The 18,666-nt window shown below is 39.0% G+C and overlaps 1 protein-coding gene across 2 annotated transcripts in view; it reads right to left on the bottom strand.

The window, feature by feature from the left end:
• trappc9 (trafficking protein particle complex subunit 9) overlaps positions 1–18,666 on the bottom strand; it is a 236,757-nt gene that overhangs the window by 107,559 nt on the left and 110,532 nt on the right. For both annotated transcript variants that reach the window (XM_085346339.1, XM_085346340.1), the window contains one exon: positions 8,469–8,611. In XM_085346339.1, the coding sequence (XP_085202465.1) occupies positions 8,469–8,611 (143 nt within the window). The remainder of the gene's footprint in view (positions 1–8,468; positions 8,612–18,666) is intronic.

Below are 18,666 nucleotides of genomic sequence, written 5' to 3'. Positions count from 1 at the left end.
TTCACAGCCCTACTGTTTACCAGAAAGTTGTGATATCTGCCAGCAGTGGAGGCTGATCTCCATATTCTCAGTGAGGCCTCAGTCATACAAGAGAATGTGAGAGGTTTTTCACTCGGGTGCCTCGTGACCTGACGCTAAATAATGTTTCGTGTTCTTTTACACATCGTACGTGGCAGCTGTTACACTCAGAATTCAGATTTATGCAGAGGAACAGTTTGTAGTAAAATCTGCTAAAATCCTGCGCTCCACACACACTCAGTCCCCAACAATTTCTAACAGAAGACTTATTAACACATATTTATCCATCTTCAGTATCGTCTCATTTGCTATCACATTGTTTTAAGAGAGCAACACATGCGTAAAACCTGAACTATTCTATTTTTTTTTTAGTACATTACTTGTTCCCTTATTTTTGAGCCACAAATTTATGCTGTTTATGCTGGTCATTAATGAAGTGAACAAGCTGCATCTGTTTATAATTTCTAAATGATGAATTTTCCCCACTTAGATGGGGCCCATTCTCAGCCTGATGTGTGGTTTCTGTGCACGCCACCGCTGGCAAGTCTGCCCCTGGTTCATACCACAACAGAATTGAGATTTATCACAGGCAATTGTGGTATTATCACAAACAGACTGCATGTAAGTGCCAACTTGATCCAGTTAAACTAAAATTGATAGACTGACTCCATCCTACTGCAGTTTTATCCCTGTCTTACAGCTAGCTTGACGCACCAAAGCCAGTTTGAAGTTTTCAAAGGCACATTGTCACAATTACTTTGCTCATGCATGTTTCCAACGACCGTTTTCACTGATGTGACGTAGCCTGAACTATGCATGATTAACAGAATGCACGTCCATAAAATTTTCCTCCTCAACAGCAAAGCATTTTTCCAGGTCAACACAGTGCTAAGTGAATAGGATTTTAACAGGTTCCTGTAAAGTATGGATCACTGAGCATTTCACACATCCTGCCTATTCATCACATTCTTTAAGAGATCTGTCAACTCACTCTGAAGAGGCCCAAAAGAACAAAACGCTACTGAATTGTGTCATAAACATTATGAGTAAAAGGTCAAATAAGATGTGATCGGTAGAATAGAGAAAACTCAAACTGGCATTTAACTTAGACTATAAAAAATATAAACTGCAGGCATGGTGGTGGGTATGTTGGGAGGCTTACTGAGAATATGGAGATTGGTTATCTGACAACCAGATAACCAATTGAAAAAGGGTTTACAATGTCAATAAAAGCGTATTTTATATCAGTAAAAAGTAAATATTATATATAGACACTGCTCCCAGAAATTAAAAAACAAAAAAACAAAACAAAAACACACACAGAAAAGACATCAGGTCTCAGCAGAGGGGGGAAAAAGTCATGCTGGAAACACAGATATGGACTGTGTCAGGAAAGAAACTAAAATGATCGACCTACAGAATTCCCAGACACCCAAAGTGAAAAAATGATGCAGCAGGCTAGTCCATGAGAAGTCCAGCAACTCTAAATGGTACTCAGTAGTTTGTATGACCCCCACGTGCCTGACAATGTCAGGATAATCCTCAGATAGTGTCCTTTTGGAATTCTTTCCAGATCTATTCTATTGGATTTAGGTCAGGCAACCGTGGTTCCAGTCAGTTCTTCCAGGAACTACCTGCATACTCTTACCACATGAGGCCTGGTGGTCCTTGGTTCCACCAGGAGGAACTAAGGACCCACTGCACCACCGGAGGATCTTACAATGGGTCCAAGGACTTCATCCCGATTCCCAATAACACGTGGGGCGCTGTTGCCCAGCCTGTTGAGATCTGTGTATCCCTCTATTGATATGATCCTGGCAGTGCTCATCCTGTTCCTGCTTGCACGAAGGAGCAGATACCGGTCTGTGGGGTCCAGGTATCGCCTCATGCTACCAGTAGTGACACTGACCGCAGAAAAACACAAAACTAGCGAAGAAAAGATGAGGGGGGGGACATCAGGGGCCTTCACGTGGGTTGTCTCATTGTTCCCCCACTAGTGCACCTGCTGTTAATTTCATTAACGCCAAAGCACCTGAAACAGATTAACAATCGCTCGGCTACCGAACGAGAAACAAAAGGAGATGGAAATCATGTCGTGTTATTTTAGGCACAGAACCACTGCAGTGGGGCCGGCCATGGGGGGTTGAGGTGTATGGGGAGAGGAGAATCAGGACAAAGTATAAAGTTGAGTGAATGTAATTTATGTTTGGAAAATCCCCAAACACTTATTGAACCTGGTCGTTTTTTCATTAAAGACTGATTTGAAAAAAAAAAAAAAAAAAAGACGGGTGGGTGATCGTCTTGGGAGGGTCCAGCTTTCATTTTCTTAAGGGAGCTCCTGCCAGGAGAAGGTTTTGATAACCACTAATTTAGGGTGATTAAGTTTTACGCTTTCACATCGTAGACAGATGATGTTGTCAAGCACAGCATGTACTCGTTCATTTGGCTTACTTCAAGGTATTTGATCTTGATATGATTTAGTAAAATATTCCATTTTTCAGCCAGAGCTGACAAGAAACAAGCCTGACTAGACTACACTCAGCAACCCTCAGTTTTAAACAAATTGTGAAATTTCTCACATTCTCTTTGCTCATAAGAAGCCTAAAGGTTAAATCAGTTTGTTGGCAGCCAGATTTTGTCCCCTAATCTTATTTTGAAGAAGAAGGAGACAAAAAAAGCTTCTCCCTAATTCATAAAAGGTCACTAAAGCGTATGGCTATGCATAAGGAGATATGACCTTTTGCACATTTGCCTAATGTGCAAGCCACTATTTTATTTTGACATAAACTTATTTAATTTTACTTTTCACTTTATTCACATTGTGTTCCTTACTTGATATAAGCATATTTAAAATGCTGTGCATTTGTTCTGGAAGCTAAGCATTTGCATTGAGAACAGCATAACTCAGAAAAAGAGACACAGAGACAGACGAGTTAAAGTTCTTGAACAAGAGTAGAGTGGTAAATGAGATGCAGAGGTCACAGCAGAATGTAACTCGTTAGCGTAATCTGCTGGTCTGCTGTTATAACACTAATATTACTGTACATATCAGGTGGTGACATGCTGGTGAAAGTGTGAGCAGTGAAAAAGGCAAGCAGGGAGTCAAAGGAGGACAGTAAAAGGTGAACAGCAGACGGTGGCAGCTATCTTATTAGCCGTGATGGAAACATTACCCAACACTGATGAGGGAGCCAGTTAGCTAGCTAGGTGACAAAACATGCCTCACTGGACAGTAACAGTGAAGGACAGAGACAGGAGAAAGAATCACAACTGCATGGAGTAATGAGCAGGTTTATCTTTGTAAAGCTGTATTTATTCTTCTTTGTCTGCACCTGTGGATCATTGCGAGTCATCTCTAGGACACATTCATGAGTTGATGTCACTAGCAATCCAGCAACACACAATTCTGGATTAACCATACTCAAAGCCACCCACTTGTTGGGAGCAGGTGAGATGATTCTTTTACAAAATGTCATGCATTTATTAGAAAACAACACTTAGATAACAGACAGTCATGCAGAGAGATGCAGCAGTGGTGCACTAGTTGAATTCTACAACCACAAAATCAAAAGCTTTACCATACAGTAATTTACCAGCTAAACAAAAGTCTTGTTTTATTCTGAATTTAACAGTGATGCCAGGAAGGAACTATATACTATACCTGACAAATACGAAGCGCTACCTTTAGTTGAATTAATTAATTACACAGCCATATGAAGGTGACTACTTGGGCATTAATAACACAAATCTAACTAGTTTTAGCTTTTTTTCCCCCATACTGGTTCTGAAATACAATTTTCATATTTACTATATCAGCATTGGTACAAACTGTGGTCATGTGAACTATGTGATGGTTCCCTTTTAAGTCTGCTTCACATGTAACTTGATACAGAACATGGCCTGAGTTAACTGTTTTATTAGTTCAAAAGAGAAATAATAAGCAACACTGCACTGTTTTATCTGTTGATATTGTTTACATCCACTAATCATTAAATACCAGTGTTTCCCCAATAGTGAATTCATTGGAGGGCAGAAAGAAGAAAAAACAGGAAAAAAAGAAAAAGTAAAAAAAAAAAAAAGTAAAGTAAGTAAAAAAGAAGATGATGATGAAAAGGAATAGACTGGATGAGGAGAACGGTGGAGACTAAACACTGATGTAAGCGGCTGCTCTACTACTACACAAATAAGGAGGATTTCTCCTGGTTTTCTTTCTCTTTTTAAGAGACATAAAGAGGAACCGATAAGTAGAGAGACAGGAAGGGGAGGAGAGGGAGAAAAACAGAAAAACAGATCGTAAGGATAAGCTGCTGTATTATTGAGCAGTTTCGTACCACCACTTCCAAATTCTCTCAACTTCTCTTTTTTTAAAAATTCAATAGTGCTTATCAGAACAAGTAACGCTGACTCTTCAACAGGAGAAATTCAAACAAAATGAATGTGTGTGGACTCTGCATAAATGTTATTACACTGTGAGCCCCATGTGTCTGAAATATTTATTGTAAACTATCTCAATCCCTCATCTGTGAGCCTTGTAGAGGTAGTCTTAGAAGGTCCAGACGTGCTTTTATTTACTCTGTGAGTGTTAAATGGTAACAGTGATGCATCAGTGGATGGTCAAAGGTCGTTTCAAACACAGGTGCCCCCTATGTTTGGTGCTGCATGTTATTAACACAGTAAGAAAGGAAAGTTGGCGGCACCGACTTCTATCTAACACCTAGTTTGCTGAGCTGTGAAAAAGAGCACTTATCCTGATGTTTTTGTTTTTATATTAATTACATATTTCAGATCATCATCGAAACATTTTAATAGAAGACAAAGCTAACCCGACTAAATACAAAATGCGCTTTTTAAACGATCATTTCGTTTATTAAAGGAAAAAGGTTATCCAAACCTATCTGGCCCTGTCTGAAAAAGTAATTGCCTCCTAAAACCTAATAACTGGTTGTGCCACCCTTGGCGGCAAGAACTGCAATCAAGCATTTGAAATTACCGGCAATGACTCTTTCACATCGCTGTGGAGGAAGCATCTCAATTAGATTTAAGTCGGGACTTTGACTAGGCCACTCCAAAACCTTCATTCTGCTTTTTTGCCATTCAGAGGGTGACTTGATCGTGTGTTTCCGATCGTCGTCTGCTGCATAATCCAAGTTTGTTTATTTATAAGGACAATTCAAGTTAATCGACATTCACACCTAAATACATCATGTAAATATGTCAGATTTAGCCACATAGACAAACTTTCATCTATAGTATGCGAATAAGTAAAATACAGAAAAACGTAGGAATTAAACTTATATCCATATACCAACACGAGCCCGAGTTTCAGGACATGAACTAATAGCTGGATATTCTCCTGCAGGATTTTCTGGTAGCAGAATTCATGGTACCCTCAATTGTGGTCCAGGTCCTGAAGCAACAAAGCAGCCCCAGACCACACTACCTCCCCCATGTTTGACTGTTGCATGATGTTCTCTTTATGAAATCCTGTGTTAGTTTTTACACATGATGTAACCTTCCAAAAAGTTCAAGTTTGCTTAAGCAGTCCACAAAATCTTTTCTCAACAGTTTTAGGGATCATCATGATGTTTTTAGGCAAATCCCAAAATGTTGATTTTCTTCCTCATCCTCTCGAGTCTCAAGAAGTCACTGGGATGAGTGACGAAATGTTTCTGTTCAGATGAATGGAATCAACTTTTTGGGATTTCCTCTTACTACTCTTTGTATTCTTTCTGGTCAGTAACAGATTTTACTTTTAACTCTCCAATGGATGCCACGCTTACCACCGTTTCAAATCCAAATCCTTGGAAATGGCTTTTTAACCCTTTCCAAACTGATATATGTCAATACTTTCTTTCTCACTTGTTCTTGAGTTTCTTTAACTTTTGCACGATGTGTTGCTTTTAATGATCTTTGGATGACTTCACTTGGTCAGATAGGTTCTATTTAAGTGATTTGATTTAACAGGTCTGGCAGTAATTAGGCCTGCAGGTGCGGCTGGTCTAATTCTATTAACCATATTTCTTTGAGTAAAGTTAACAACAGTTACTCAATGAAAGAGCATCATTCTGCTGAGCAGGCATGCAGGGCAATGACGAAGTGATGTAGTAACAAAATTCATAGAGCGTTAGCACAGGGTTTGTGCACATTTCTCTTTGAAAATAGCACTGCAATTGAGAGCAACGACAGGCAGCTGAAGGAGAATCATTATGTTTCTGATATAATTTGACGTTTGACGACAGTGTAGGTCCTGTAGGTTGAGGATGATCATTCTCTAAAAAGAAAATCTGATGGCTGAAGAGACGATCTTATTACAAGTAATTCCACCATAAAAATCAGAAATACCCAAAACTCGGCTTTAAACATTCAGAATGAGAAAGAGCTAAAGGTAAAGACAGAGGCCGAGTTTTGGGACACACTCATTCTGAACATCTCCCCTCTCATTCCAATAAATGAACACTTTTAAAAGCAACTATCCTAACCACATCGAATAATTTCAATGTTCTGATCACTCAATGAGTAAGAAAAATCTGACAAAGTGTTTAATGCTAGTTTTTGGTACTAGCCAAGTTTTCAAGGTATTGTGCTAAAGACGTTTTATGAATATCTTTATTATATATTTAAAAATCCCAATCCTAAATTTACCTTAAGCAACTCAGATATAAAATACAGCACGCTCTGCACGAGACTCTCCATGCAAACATGGAAAGGGGCCAAATATTCACACATTATGTCAACAGTACAGTCTGTCTGTGGGTGAGGAGACTTCTTGCACGTTAATATGCACTGCGGTTTTTGAGCACCTTGCTTTTGGGTTGGTGAGGGCCAAGGACTGAAGATATAAAGCCCACTGTAAATGTGGAATTGAGCCATAATAAATTTTCTCCATAAGAAGAAAGAAAAAGGTTAGTTCACTTTAGAGGAGTTTTTAAGACTCAGTCTACTGAAACATTTCTAAACCTTTCAATTTCAGCACATTTCAAATATTTTCAGATCTAGTTGATAACCAATAGATACTGTATAATAGAGCTGTGAGGCTGAGAGAGCTAAGGGTGCTATAGAGATAAGGGAGAGGGGGCTGTGATGACAGGGTGATGGTATAACAGTCGGTGCAGCACATCTATCAGCACAGTGCCAAGATTGATGGCTTAAACTGCAGATATTATTACTGCTAATGATTCATCTCAAGTGGCCATTACTCTGCTATGATCCGTCTCCCTTGCTTGGAGTTTTTTCACGACAGTTGGGGGAACTAAAATAGTAAAGTGAAGCGAGACAGACCAGGGAATAAAAGTGGGTGAGGATGGGTGAGGATATGTGAGGCCATGAATATCCATTCAGTGTGCCTGCTCCTATCTGACCCATCTGTGAAAATATCATCTCTATGTCCTCGGGTTTGGTTAACAATAGTGTCATAGCAGGGCTGCTGCTGCAGTGGTTAAAGAGAATGTCAGTATCTGCTCCCCAAATCAAGAGAGAAAACTGTGTATGACGCAAAATGAAGCTTTAAAAATGAGATTTATCAACAGTTGCTGTGACAAGGGAAGCTCTGTGATAGGTTATTATTCATTGCTTGTCTGCGACTGCAGTCGCTAATGTTGAGTTAGTATTGTTATTTTATCTGTTTGAATGATGAGGTTACACGAATAGCCCGGTAAGATATAAAAGCTGCATGGAAGTTGAAAGTCACAAGATCAAAAATTGAGGAAGAACCATTGAACTCAGACTTAACTTCTTCCCACGCACAACGGACGCTAATGTTTTTGTCACTTTTTATGGAATCAAACTCAAAGTAAGGTCAGTACTTCCACGTTTTAAACGCTGCACGCTCATACTCTCTCCTGCACTCGATATATGATCCACTGTTGATCTGCAGACAGCTGTTGTCACGAATGTCGCACTCGCTTACGTCACTGTCATGAGACATTCTCGCAAAAAAAAAAAAAAAAAAAAAAATTACAGTTTTAGTAACGCAGTGTTCCTACGGGAAAGTAACGGTAATCTAATTACCGTTTTTGCAATAGTAATCCCTTACTTTACTCGTTACTTGAAAAAAGTAATTGGATTACAGTAACGCTACTGCCCATCTCTGTTAATAGGCCAGCAAAAGATTTAGAAATTATGATTATTTACGATACTATTTATGACCATTCATTCATTCTGTAATTTATTATTCATACCTTTTTGTGCACTTCATATCCACTTTAAAGTTTACCGCGTTGTGTTTTGTTGCGCTTTTGAGGCGATGTGGGACAGTTTGTACTACGTATGTCAGTACAATAAAAATAAATGGTTATCTTCTCATTATTATCCTGTTGTTCACCAAACTAGCCCACCAGTCTCTGCAGACCCCACATTCACTCTTTAGATAAACTTCTTTATGTAAAAATTTTGATTTTTACAGTAAAATAAACATAAAAAACAGAAAGGCTATACAATTTTTTAATAGTTACCTGGTAGCAGGGAGGGTGCTGACTCGGGTGAAAAACACTGAAGGTTCCACATCAACATGGACACCCAAAGACAGCTCCCTGTAGTAGCCTTCAACTTTGCCTGCTCCCCCCGAGTACTTGAAGTTCAGCACCGCCTCCAAAGTCTGCAAAAGAACAGACGAGGGGAAAAAATGTAGATCAAAACAAACTAAAACAAGCAGGCACAGGTGTTGCAAAGTTACTCCAAAACAGATGATTCATGAACAACATGTCACATCCTAAAACTGAGAGGAGAAGGTGTTGAGTGTGGGTGAAAAAGCGTGGATTTTCTGGCTGTGTGCCACTATAATGGGGGGAGGGTGGTGGAGATTGGACACACAGAATTACTCAAAGGTACTCTGTGCTGGGGAGAGAGGAAGGGCCACAGGATAAGCAGCCAAGTGGGCGAAGCGTGGGGAAATTAAAAGTGGCAGTTTATGGTGAGCGAGCACTAGCTGACTCAGGCAATGGGGCTGAAACAGGGTAAAAGGATCATCCAAGGTCCTGCTTTTTTTTCTTATGCAGCATATATCATCTCTCTGAAAATTGCTGATGGAGGAACTGGCTGCGCCTTTCTAGAGAAAAAAAAAATCACTGATTCCTTGATTATTTTCGCTCTTTGTCCACTTTTGTGGAGGCTGAGAGCCAAAATGGAATGATTTGGAGCCTGCTGGCTAGACGGCTGACCTATTACAACCTTAATGAACAAAGCAGAGCCCACTGAGCAATGAGAGATAACAACATTAGAGAGAATTATTATTATTGTACATTCGACAGCTTAATTCCAAACTTACACTTATCTGGTACGGTTCTGGCTTTATTTCACGTTCTGGTATATTTTCATGTTCTACAAACCTACACTCTTCCTTATACATTATAATGCCCTCCATGGCGCCATGGATTCCCATGAAAGCTATTCATCTTCCCCTTAGGATGAAACCATTAGCATGCTTAAAAGAGTATCCTTTCTCTTTTGGGTGCAGATGTGCAGCTCAGTCTTGTCCTGTTATGTTGCCTGTGACAGAAGCTCTCAGCCACCGATGATGCCGTCTTGAGATGCCTTTCCTTGCGACTGAACCCAAAATGACAACTTGACCCTTGTAACCTTAATGACTCACATGATGGCAGGGTGGGGAGCAGTGTTTCACAAAGGACTTACACCTTGGCTTATGTGACCCTTAAAGACTGACATTATTATTATTATTATTATTATTATTATTATTATTATTATTATTATTATTATTATTATTATTATAGGGTAGATCAGTTGCTCTCAGGACCACCACCAAGGGGAGAACCCCACTGTGGATTAAACATATGGGACTCCATCAGTTTTTAGGAAGGAATAAGGAAGAGTGTACTAAGGTGTGCCTTAGTATTAAGCTTTGTAACCTTACATGTTCAACAGAACATTAACAATGTTAAACACCCCCCAAATTATCCAGATTCACAGAAGTTAGTAAACCTAAATATCATGAAGCTGATACGAGTTGATTTTCATCCAGCTTAACCAGACATTTCAAAATGAGTAGATATTTCTAAGCGAATTCATCTATTTTGTCTTATTTAATTGTAACATAATCTTTCCCACACTGCAACAGTGTAATCTACATTACATTACTACAACCAGATGATTTCATTGACCAACATGAAGGTCAATGAAACAAGACCTAAGCAACTCAACAAACAAACATACGTTTCAGCTTTGCTAATGCTAATGCTTTCCAGACATGCTCACTTAGGACTCGACACTAACTAAAACTGACAAACAGGTGCTGGTTGGTCTTTTATTCACCTTCCTCTTGCATTTAAAAAAAATCATATTTAGTACAGTCTGACTGCATGTGTAACGCCACAATCAGCCAGAGAGAGCTCTAATGACGCTGTCTTATGCTTTACATACACACATGCTGAAGCAGACGTAAAAATTGACATGATTACAGTAATAAGTGGTGTTTGCTTAATCTGCCAAGTAGTTCAGGTTAATTAAAAATGAGTTAAATTACCTGAAAAAGTAAGAAAATGTTAAATGGAGTGGTGGATAATATAAGGGGGCAAATTGCAATGATGTGTTGTTCATTAGTGAACTCATTCAAATGGAATCACAGCTACTGCATTAAGATATGTGCATCAACTTTGAGATGTTTGATCTTAAAGCAAATGCACAACTTTGTTATTTTTAAGCAGCAGTCACCTGACTCCTATTTTCAAAACTGTCTGTCACAATATCCTCTTCACAGTAATGAACATTACATCTTTATACATAAAAAATAACTAGTTTATGGGGGGACTGACAGAATAAGACATGGACAGTAACAGTATAGTGTGAAGTCTTTGGACTTATAAAAACACATGGTACAGTGGTAAATGGTAAATGGCCTGTATTTGTATAGCGCTTTACTAAACCAGTCATCCACCCATTCACACACACATTCACACAAGCTACATTGTAGCCACAGCTGCCCTGGGGCGCACTGACAGAGACTGGATCCTGGAATGTTGGTCATACATCACATCACCCAATGAGTCTCAAAAACAGTGATGGTTTGACAAAATGTAACAAAGGTCACTAACTTTTAAATTACAAATAAATAACTATACTAGACAAGGTACGGAAACAGTATGTAAGTAATACAGCTGAAGCCTATGATTTATTACTGGGCTGTACATAAATGCATTGATGTATATTTAAAATAATGCATGCAAGCCAAAACTGTCTTAAATGACACATGACCTGAAACTGTGTTTCTTGCACTAATTTGGCTTCGAGTGGAAGAACAAGAAGAGAAAAAAAAGACAAAAAAAACTTTACACTTCACTGAAAGTCATCCATCTGTTAGTGGCAGATCAGTGTACTCAAATACCAAACAGCTAGAATAATGTGCTGTTAAACCCCTGGTCTTAGTATCATATCAACAGCATCAGAATGCTTAATTTTAAGTCCAACCTTGTGATCCAATGCAAAATAAAACAAAGGCTGCAAATGAAAACTCTGATATCCTCCGAATACTTTCGTCCTCTACTACTACTGTGAAAGTGAAGCGGTGGAGCCAGTCTGCTTTGGATCTGGACGAAGAACAGCTGTCTTACAGTTCCAAGAAGAGACAGACTCACGCTGTGCTGGCAGCAGAATGAAAGGAACAGCATGTTGATATAAATCTCATTTAAATTGATTGACTAAATTCCCTCTGCTTCCTTGAGTAGAGAAACCGGTTGTAGACAGTTTCCAGGATAAGTCCACATTTTCTCTCACTTGTTTTCCTCCAACAAAGAACAACTTTATCCTCCTAACACCGTTATCTAAAGCATTGCTCTGCAGCAGAACTCGTCTGTTGTCAAAATTATTTTAAACACATCAAACAGCCATAACATTGCACTGGGACACAAAATGCTTCATTCAAACAAACAACCGATGCTTCATATCTCGACAGTGTATTGCAACTAGGGCTGAACGATTATGGAAAATAATCTAATTGCGATTTCTTGCCCCAATATTGCGATTGCGATGCGATATGCGATTATTTTTTAAGGTCTTTGTCTTCTGTATTATTAAACAAAGACAAGCAATACATCATATAGTATGGCCAATACTATATTACATTAATTTTAAACTGTTCTTTCCTGGAAGACAGACCTCTGTTATGATGACATGAGGTGATGCATGAATTGATGACTGACATTTTTATTTAACTTCTTCAATCACAACAGTATATTTGAACATACACAATAGTTTATTTTTAGCTTACAAACATCTGAGCATAAAGTGCTGACAAGGAACCCTGGTGTAAACATTAAAATGAAAGTCAGTACAATGTGCAGATTGCAGAAATATACATAAAAAAAATCAGTGGCTTTACCACACTCAGTTTTTCGACATCTGTGAACTACTAGACAGTCATTCAATTAAAAAATAATATTAAATAAATAAAACTAATAAATAAAAAATACACACATCTTACTGATCTCTGCAGTCAGTAACATTACACATAAAGTGCAAACATAATAGCAATTGTATAAACACACACACAAACACGCCTTTAAAGTTTAAAGGCGTGAAATTGGACGGTCTAGTTCTGATTAGCGTCACCGCTGTCTCGGTGGAGTTTAATAAACTCGGCCGTCTGCTTCTTGCTATCTAAAATATAACCAGACACTGGTGTAAATTCTCGACTGTCTCATACTTCTGTTTAATAAGTTTTCTGTTTGACGTTTAGTCAGCTGTGTGAAAACCAAGGAGGAACCCACCCGGGGGATTAATAAAGTTTTATTTTATCTAATCTAATAACTTTAATCTCAGCCAAACCGATTTACTCACGAACAAACAAAACACTGAAAAAAGCCCAACAATAACATTTTTAGGTTGTCTAAGTGACTTATATATTACGTTTAACCCGAGCAGCGAAACTCCGCGGTGATCTGAAAATGATGTGCCGGGAGTTGTGCCGTTCTCGGCCGCATCAGTAACCCTCGAGCTCCCGGCTAGCTGTCGAGCTGGTGGGTAGCAGACGCCTCTGAAAACGTCGAAGCACTTTTGCAAATATGGGATATCTTGATAAACCGAGCAGATATTTGATGTTTACACAACTACTTTCTCGCCTGAAAATATGTTAAAAGTTTATTTTGTGACCCTGAAAGATTAGTATGAGTAATTTTAAAACTTAGTAGCGGCCGCCATTGCTGGAAACTGGAGTTTGGCTGGGCCGCGCTATGAATTCTGGGATATGGTAGTAATTTGGACAGCCTTCGGCGCGTCGCTGTGACGTAATCGGTCTACAAATACGGCCTCAGGAGGATGCAGCCCATGAATTTGGACATGTCCAGAGTATAATCGCAGCCTTTGCGGTTAGAAAATTGCACTTGATCATGTCGCGATATTATCGCAAATGCGATATATCGTTCAGCCCTAATTGCAACATATTTGTTTATAGTGAGTATTTCTAACAGTGAGACATAAAAAGATATGCAAGTCATTTTTCCTCCAAGCCGACCCGTTGCTATGTTACGTAAGTGTCATCTTGTGGCTGCCTATGTGGTACTAATAACTTCAACATGATCCTCTCGAGGATCAGCGATTGTCTCAGCGACACTATCAAACAGCGATTGTATACTCTGATTCTCTCTTCAGTCCAGGGCCAGCCCCTGAGCTCCTCGTTCATTCAATTCTCGCTCTGCTCTTGGCCCTCTTAGGACTAAACGCCAATCACACCATGCTAAAAATACGTCCTTCTGTAATGAGCTGGCTGTGCTAGGAGCATGCCAGTAACAACACACTGCTTTAATAGCACAACACAATGCCTGGCTGCAAAGATGCATAGAAACATCATGATCAGTGAGAATGCCCAGATTTGAGCAATGACTTTACCAAAGTGTTCACCATCACTGACAACTAGAGGTTGTATTTGGTGTGTGTGTGTGTGTGGGGGGGGGGGGGGGGGGGGGGGGGGGGGGGGGTTAAAGTCTCGTAGTTTGTGACCAGCAAAAAAATTTAAAAAAGGCAAAGCAAGAGGAAATAAATTAAAAGAGCTTCAGTTAATTTATTCTAGTGAATGGTTATCAGCCTTTTGTGAAATAGGATAAAGCAGGAATACTGACAGAACTGAAATAACAGTGACAAATATTAAAAGTGACACTAAACCTGTAAATCTGCAATGATCACCACACTAGCATATGTGTAACTGCTAAGATTAGCCACAATAAGCAACCAAATAAATTCAGTTTAGTTCTAGTCAGTTTTACTGCACTTGAGTTCAACTTTTCAGCTGTGCAAAAACAGCAACGCGTCTCAAAACAAATTGGTGTCTCTCAAAAAAGTCCATAAACACCTGGAAACTGAGGACACCAGCTTGCTGGAGTGGAGAGTAAAGTCGTCCCATTCTGACTGTTCCAACAGTTCTGGCTGATCTTTCACATACTTTTTGTTTCTTGACGCTTTAAACGTGTTCAACTGGTGAAAGGTCTGGACTGTAGGCAGGCCAGCTTACTATCTACTCTTCTACTAAAAAGTCATGCTGTTGTGCTAGATGCAGTATACAGTTCAGTATTGTCTTGCTGAAATATAAGAGGGCTGGAATGCTCGAAGAACTGTGTACCAATGGTGTCTTTCCAGATGTGTAAACTATATATCCATAGGCAATATATATACATATCCCCATACATGCAGACTTTTGTTTGTTTTATTCGATGTGCTTCCCATGACAGAATTGTGGCCATTTTTAATGCAGCACTGCCCAATGGCCTGAAGATCACATATATCCAACATTGGTTTCCAGCCTTATTCATTGCCCACAGAGATTTCCCTAGATTTTGCTAAGATTTACAGACATTACATTTATGTAGAGGAACATTACACTGAAATTGGTCACAATTTGCAAACAGGTTTTTTACAGATTAATTAATTTTCATCCAGCTGTAATTCTGAGAAACTCTCAGGTGTAAAAAGAGGATCTTAGACATGTTACTGACCGGCTCCCAGTTGACCTAATGAGCTACAAAATGTTTCTCCAGCTGTTTTTTTTTTTAGTACCACTTACTTTTCCAACCTTTTGTTACTCACACCTAATTCAAAATGAGCTCATATTTTATTAAAGCAGTAATATTTTCTATTTTAAACATTTGATACGTTTTCTGTTGTGAATAAAATGTGGGTTGATGATTGCATTTTATTTCTATTTACATCTTACATAGTGCCCAAAGTCTTTCAGAATTGGGTTAGTGTGAATAGTTTAAAACAAACAATACATTTGGTTAACGTATCTCATAAAAATGAATCAGTTCTCTTACATATTTTAAAATAATTGAATTAACTCTACAAATAGAGAACTTGCAAACTATATTTAGATTGAGTAAAGGCTTTAATATTTGATATTTGATTGCTTTTATCCAGACCTTAGTTATTGTGTCTGAAAGATGCGTCTCAGAGTCTCAGTCTCTGCAAAATAAAACGCTATCAAAGGACGTAATTCTCAAAGACAAGCACACAATGAGATATGTGAAAAATAAAAAGGCATCTCGGATTACCATCGGAATAATAGTACAGTAATGTGTAAAAACGGCTCCACACTAAACCCAAAGATCTTAACTCTAAGAAGAGCTGAAGAATATAAAAGACCTTGAAGATCGTTTTTGCTGATTATTCGCTTCAAACCTTGGTGAGAGTGCAAGGAACCAAATGACATAGAAATGATTCAGGATAACAGCTGGCAGTTAATATTATTGCTATCTAGCTTGTGCTAAGCCATTTATAATTGCTCACTCTGCACCTGTGACTTGGTGGTAAAAAATCCACACAGGTCAGTGGACACAGGACAATGCTTACCTCTGCACAACCTACTAACTACTGTTCAACAGCTTAATATAAAAAGGGACCAAAAATGGTGAATCTTACCAAAATAAACTTACATATCCAGACAGAGAAGAAAACAGGGTGTTTTCTTTGCACCAACATCTTTGCAAACCTTATGCCAGCAATGACACGAAAAGACAGTTTACATTTTTAGAAACCAATTTGCAACCATTCCTACACATTTTTATGCCTGTATTGATGTTTTTCTACATGCTTGATAATAACATCACAATTAAGCTGGTTTAAATTAATATAAATGTACTACAGAAAACCACCATTGCCTTGTGTCTTCATTGGCCTTTTTTAAAATCTTTTTAAAAACACTTACTCACTGCAGACAGGACACGGATGGCAGATTGGCTTTTACCTTGAATGCCATCACGCCACATTGCTGTGTTGTGTCACAACAAAACCCCATAAGACCATCCTCTGTGTTCATCAACACAAAATACAGCATCTGTTCGACAATGGATGTGCACACGCACTCCTACACATAATGGATTAACAAAAAAGGAGAAGACAAGACAAATAACTGAAGGCTTTTTGAATGCACTGGAATGGAGATAAAGACCCTGACGCATCGTGCTGAGAAGATTATGGCATGGCCACACGTCTCCTGACAGGAATACTAAGAAGCAGCATCACAGTGACAGGTAGGCAGAAATGGGGACTCTCAAAAATGCACAAACTTACGAGGTTTATTGACTGCTGTTTGTTGGCACAAAGGCAATGCTTTGGTGTTTCTTAGAGGACTTCAACATTTTGGAAAATTCACTTATAGGCTGTCTTACTCAGGTAATCAATATCAATTTAAGCAGTGTGGATTCAATACCAACGCAGTTCCTTGACAGCATAGTCAAGCACACAATGCAATTACCACTGAAGGCACACGTATAGTCAATGAAATAAAAATAAAATCAATTTTTGAAGTCTCTAATGCTTTGAAGAACAATCAACAGTCAAAAATGCAAAGAATTCTGTGACTAATGTGTTGTTTGTTTCACTTTTTCTTCTGTTTGAGCAGAAAATGCATTGCTTGACACAACTTTTGCGATGACTCAGCAGTCCATCTGCATCTGAAGGACAAAGGTCACTCTTTCGAGGATGCCAATGTTCACATTTTGGACAGAGAGGACAGATGGTTTGAAAGAGGAGTTAAAGAGGACATCTATGTCCACTGTGAACCACACCCAGTTTCACACCTTGGCTCAGGCAATTAGAGGATCATCAGGGGGTCCTTTTGTCCCTCTGTGGGGGGTCACTCCCACTAGGTTTAAATCTGGGACTCCCCACAATTTGACCTTAGAACTGAAGAAGCTTCTCGGATGAGAGGTGAAACGTCTTCAAGCAACTTAAAGAAGTCCAGACGCTTTTCTTTCCAAGCTCCTTTGACAACAAGTACAACGTTCTGGAACGGCCATCTCAGTCCCCAGACCTGAATATTATTGAAAATCTGTGGTGTGAGTTAAAGAGAGTTGTCCGTGCTCGGAAGCCATCAAACCTGATGTCCAAAATACCTTCAACCACAATCCAGACTCTCATTGGAACCTACAGGAAGCGTTTAGAGGCTGTAATTTCTGCAAAAGGCGGATCTACTAAATATTGATTTCATTTCTTTTTTTGTGGTGCCCAAATTTATGCACCTGCCTGATTTTGTTTAAACAATTATTGCACACTTTCTGTAAATCCAATAAACTTAATTTCACTTCTCAAATATCACTGTGTCTCCCCTATATGATATATTTAACTGACATTTTTTTTATTGTAACAATCAACGATTTATATAGGAAAATAATGACTATTAACAAGGTTCCCCAAACTTTTGCATCCCACTGTATATTATATGGAGGTCTTTGTTCATTTATCTCAGGCATACTGGGTAAAGTTTAATAAAAACAAATGCTTCAAAAAGAATGAATGTTTGTCTTCCACAGTCTATTTCCTTTAAAAAAAAAACAATGTTAGATTAACACTAATTTAATGGCAGTAACTGCAGACACAAGCACACAGAAAGAGACTTTCACCACATTATTTCCACAGACCTAGACCTACAAACCTAGAAATGGCATAAATCAAAGATTATTATTGTTTGAAAACATTTACTTTTTCAACTTGATCTTGTTCTTGTTTTTATTATCTGGAATCCAAGTCATCTTTTATTTTCAGATTTTCCATCATATCTGGGGCAGGTGGTTGAACGCAGGGTTGACAGAGGGTCACGGTGTACTTTAACAATGAGATGAAATTGTAGCCTCCGTGTCTAATTGTCCTTAAAATGAGGCTTGACCCCTGCTTCGGTTGCATCTGCCTAGTGGCAGGGAAGCGAGCTGTTTAAGTTGCCTGCTGACCTCGACTTTGGCGGGACACTGAGAAATCGCCTGAGGGCATTCAGATGCAGTATGTTCATTTGGAAAGATGCTAGGACTGCGTCTCATGTGTGTTCCTGGGTGTCAATCACTGAGCCAATCAGCTGGGCACCCGAGGGTGAACAACTTACAGAGAAATAGTGAAGAGTTAAACAGCTGAAGTGAAATCCAGATCAAATATCGGACAGGACTAAGTTGCCAAATGCCCTGCAGACACTTGGAAACTGATGCTGAGTGCTCTTCTTCATCACTGAAGACAGCGTATGATGGCGTCAAACTTGACGCAACATGCTGGCAACAATAGGAGAATGTGAGATTACTGTGCTGTCTGAATTTTATGCTTGCAAAGGCACTGTCAAACAATTTATGGCCTTGACACAGTTGACATTAAGATGTTTCTGCTGAGCTTGTTGGCAACAGATTCAGGAGAGGGCAGGAGGACTGATAAGAGTGAATATGTTTTTATTGGCCC

This window comes from Diplotaxodon limnothrissa, linkage group LG22 (genome assembly GCF_057381915.1).
Source record: "Diplotaxodon limnothrissa isolate DT_005_m linkage group LG22, D_limnothrissa_male_GT1.1, whole genome shotgun sequence".
Taxonomy (NCBI): domain Eukaryota; kingdom Metazoa; phylum Chordata; class Actinopteri; order Cichliformes; family Cichlidae; genus Diplotaxodon; species Diplotaxodon limnothrissa.
The sequence above is the reverse complement of the archived record's forward strand: the minus strand, read 5'-3'. Positions and strand labels throughout refer to the sequence as shown.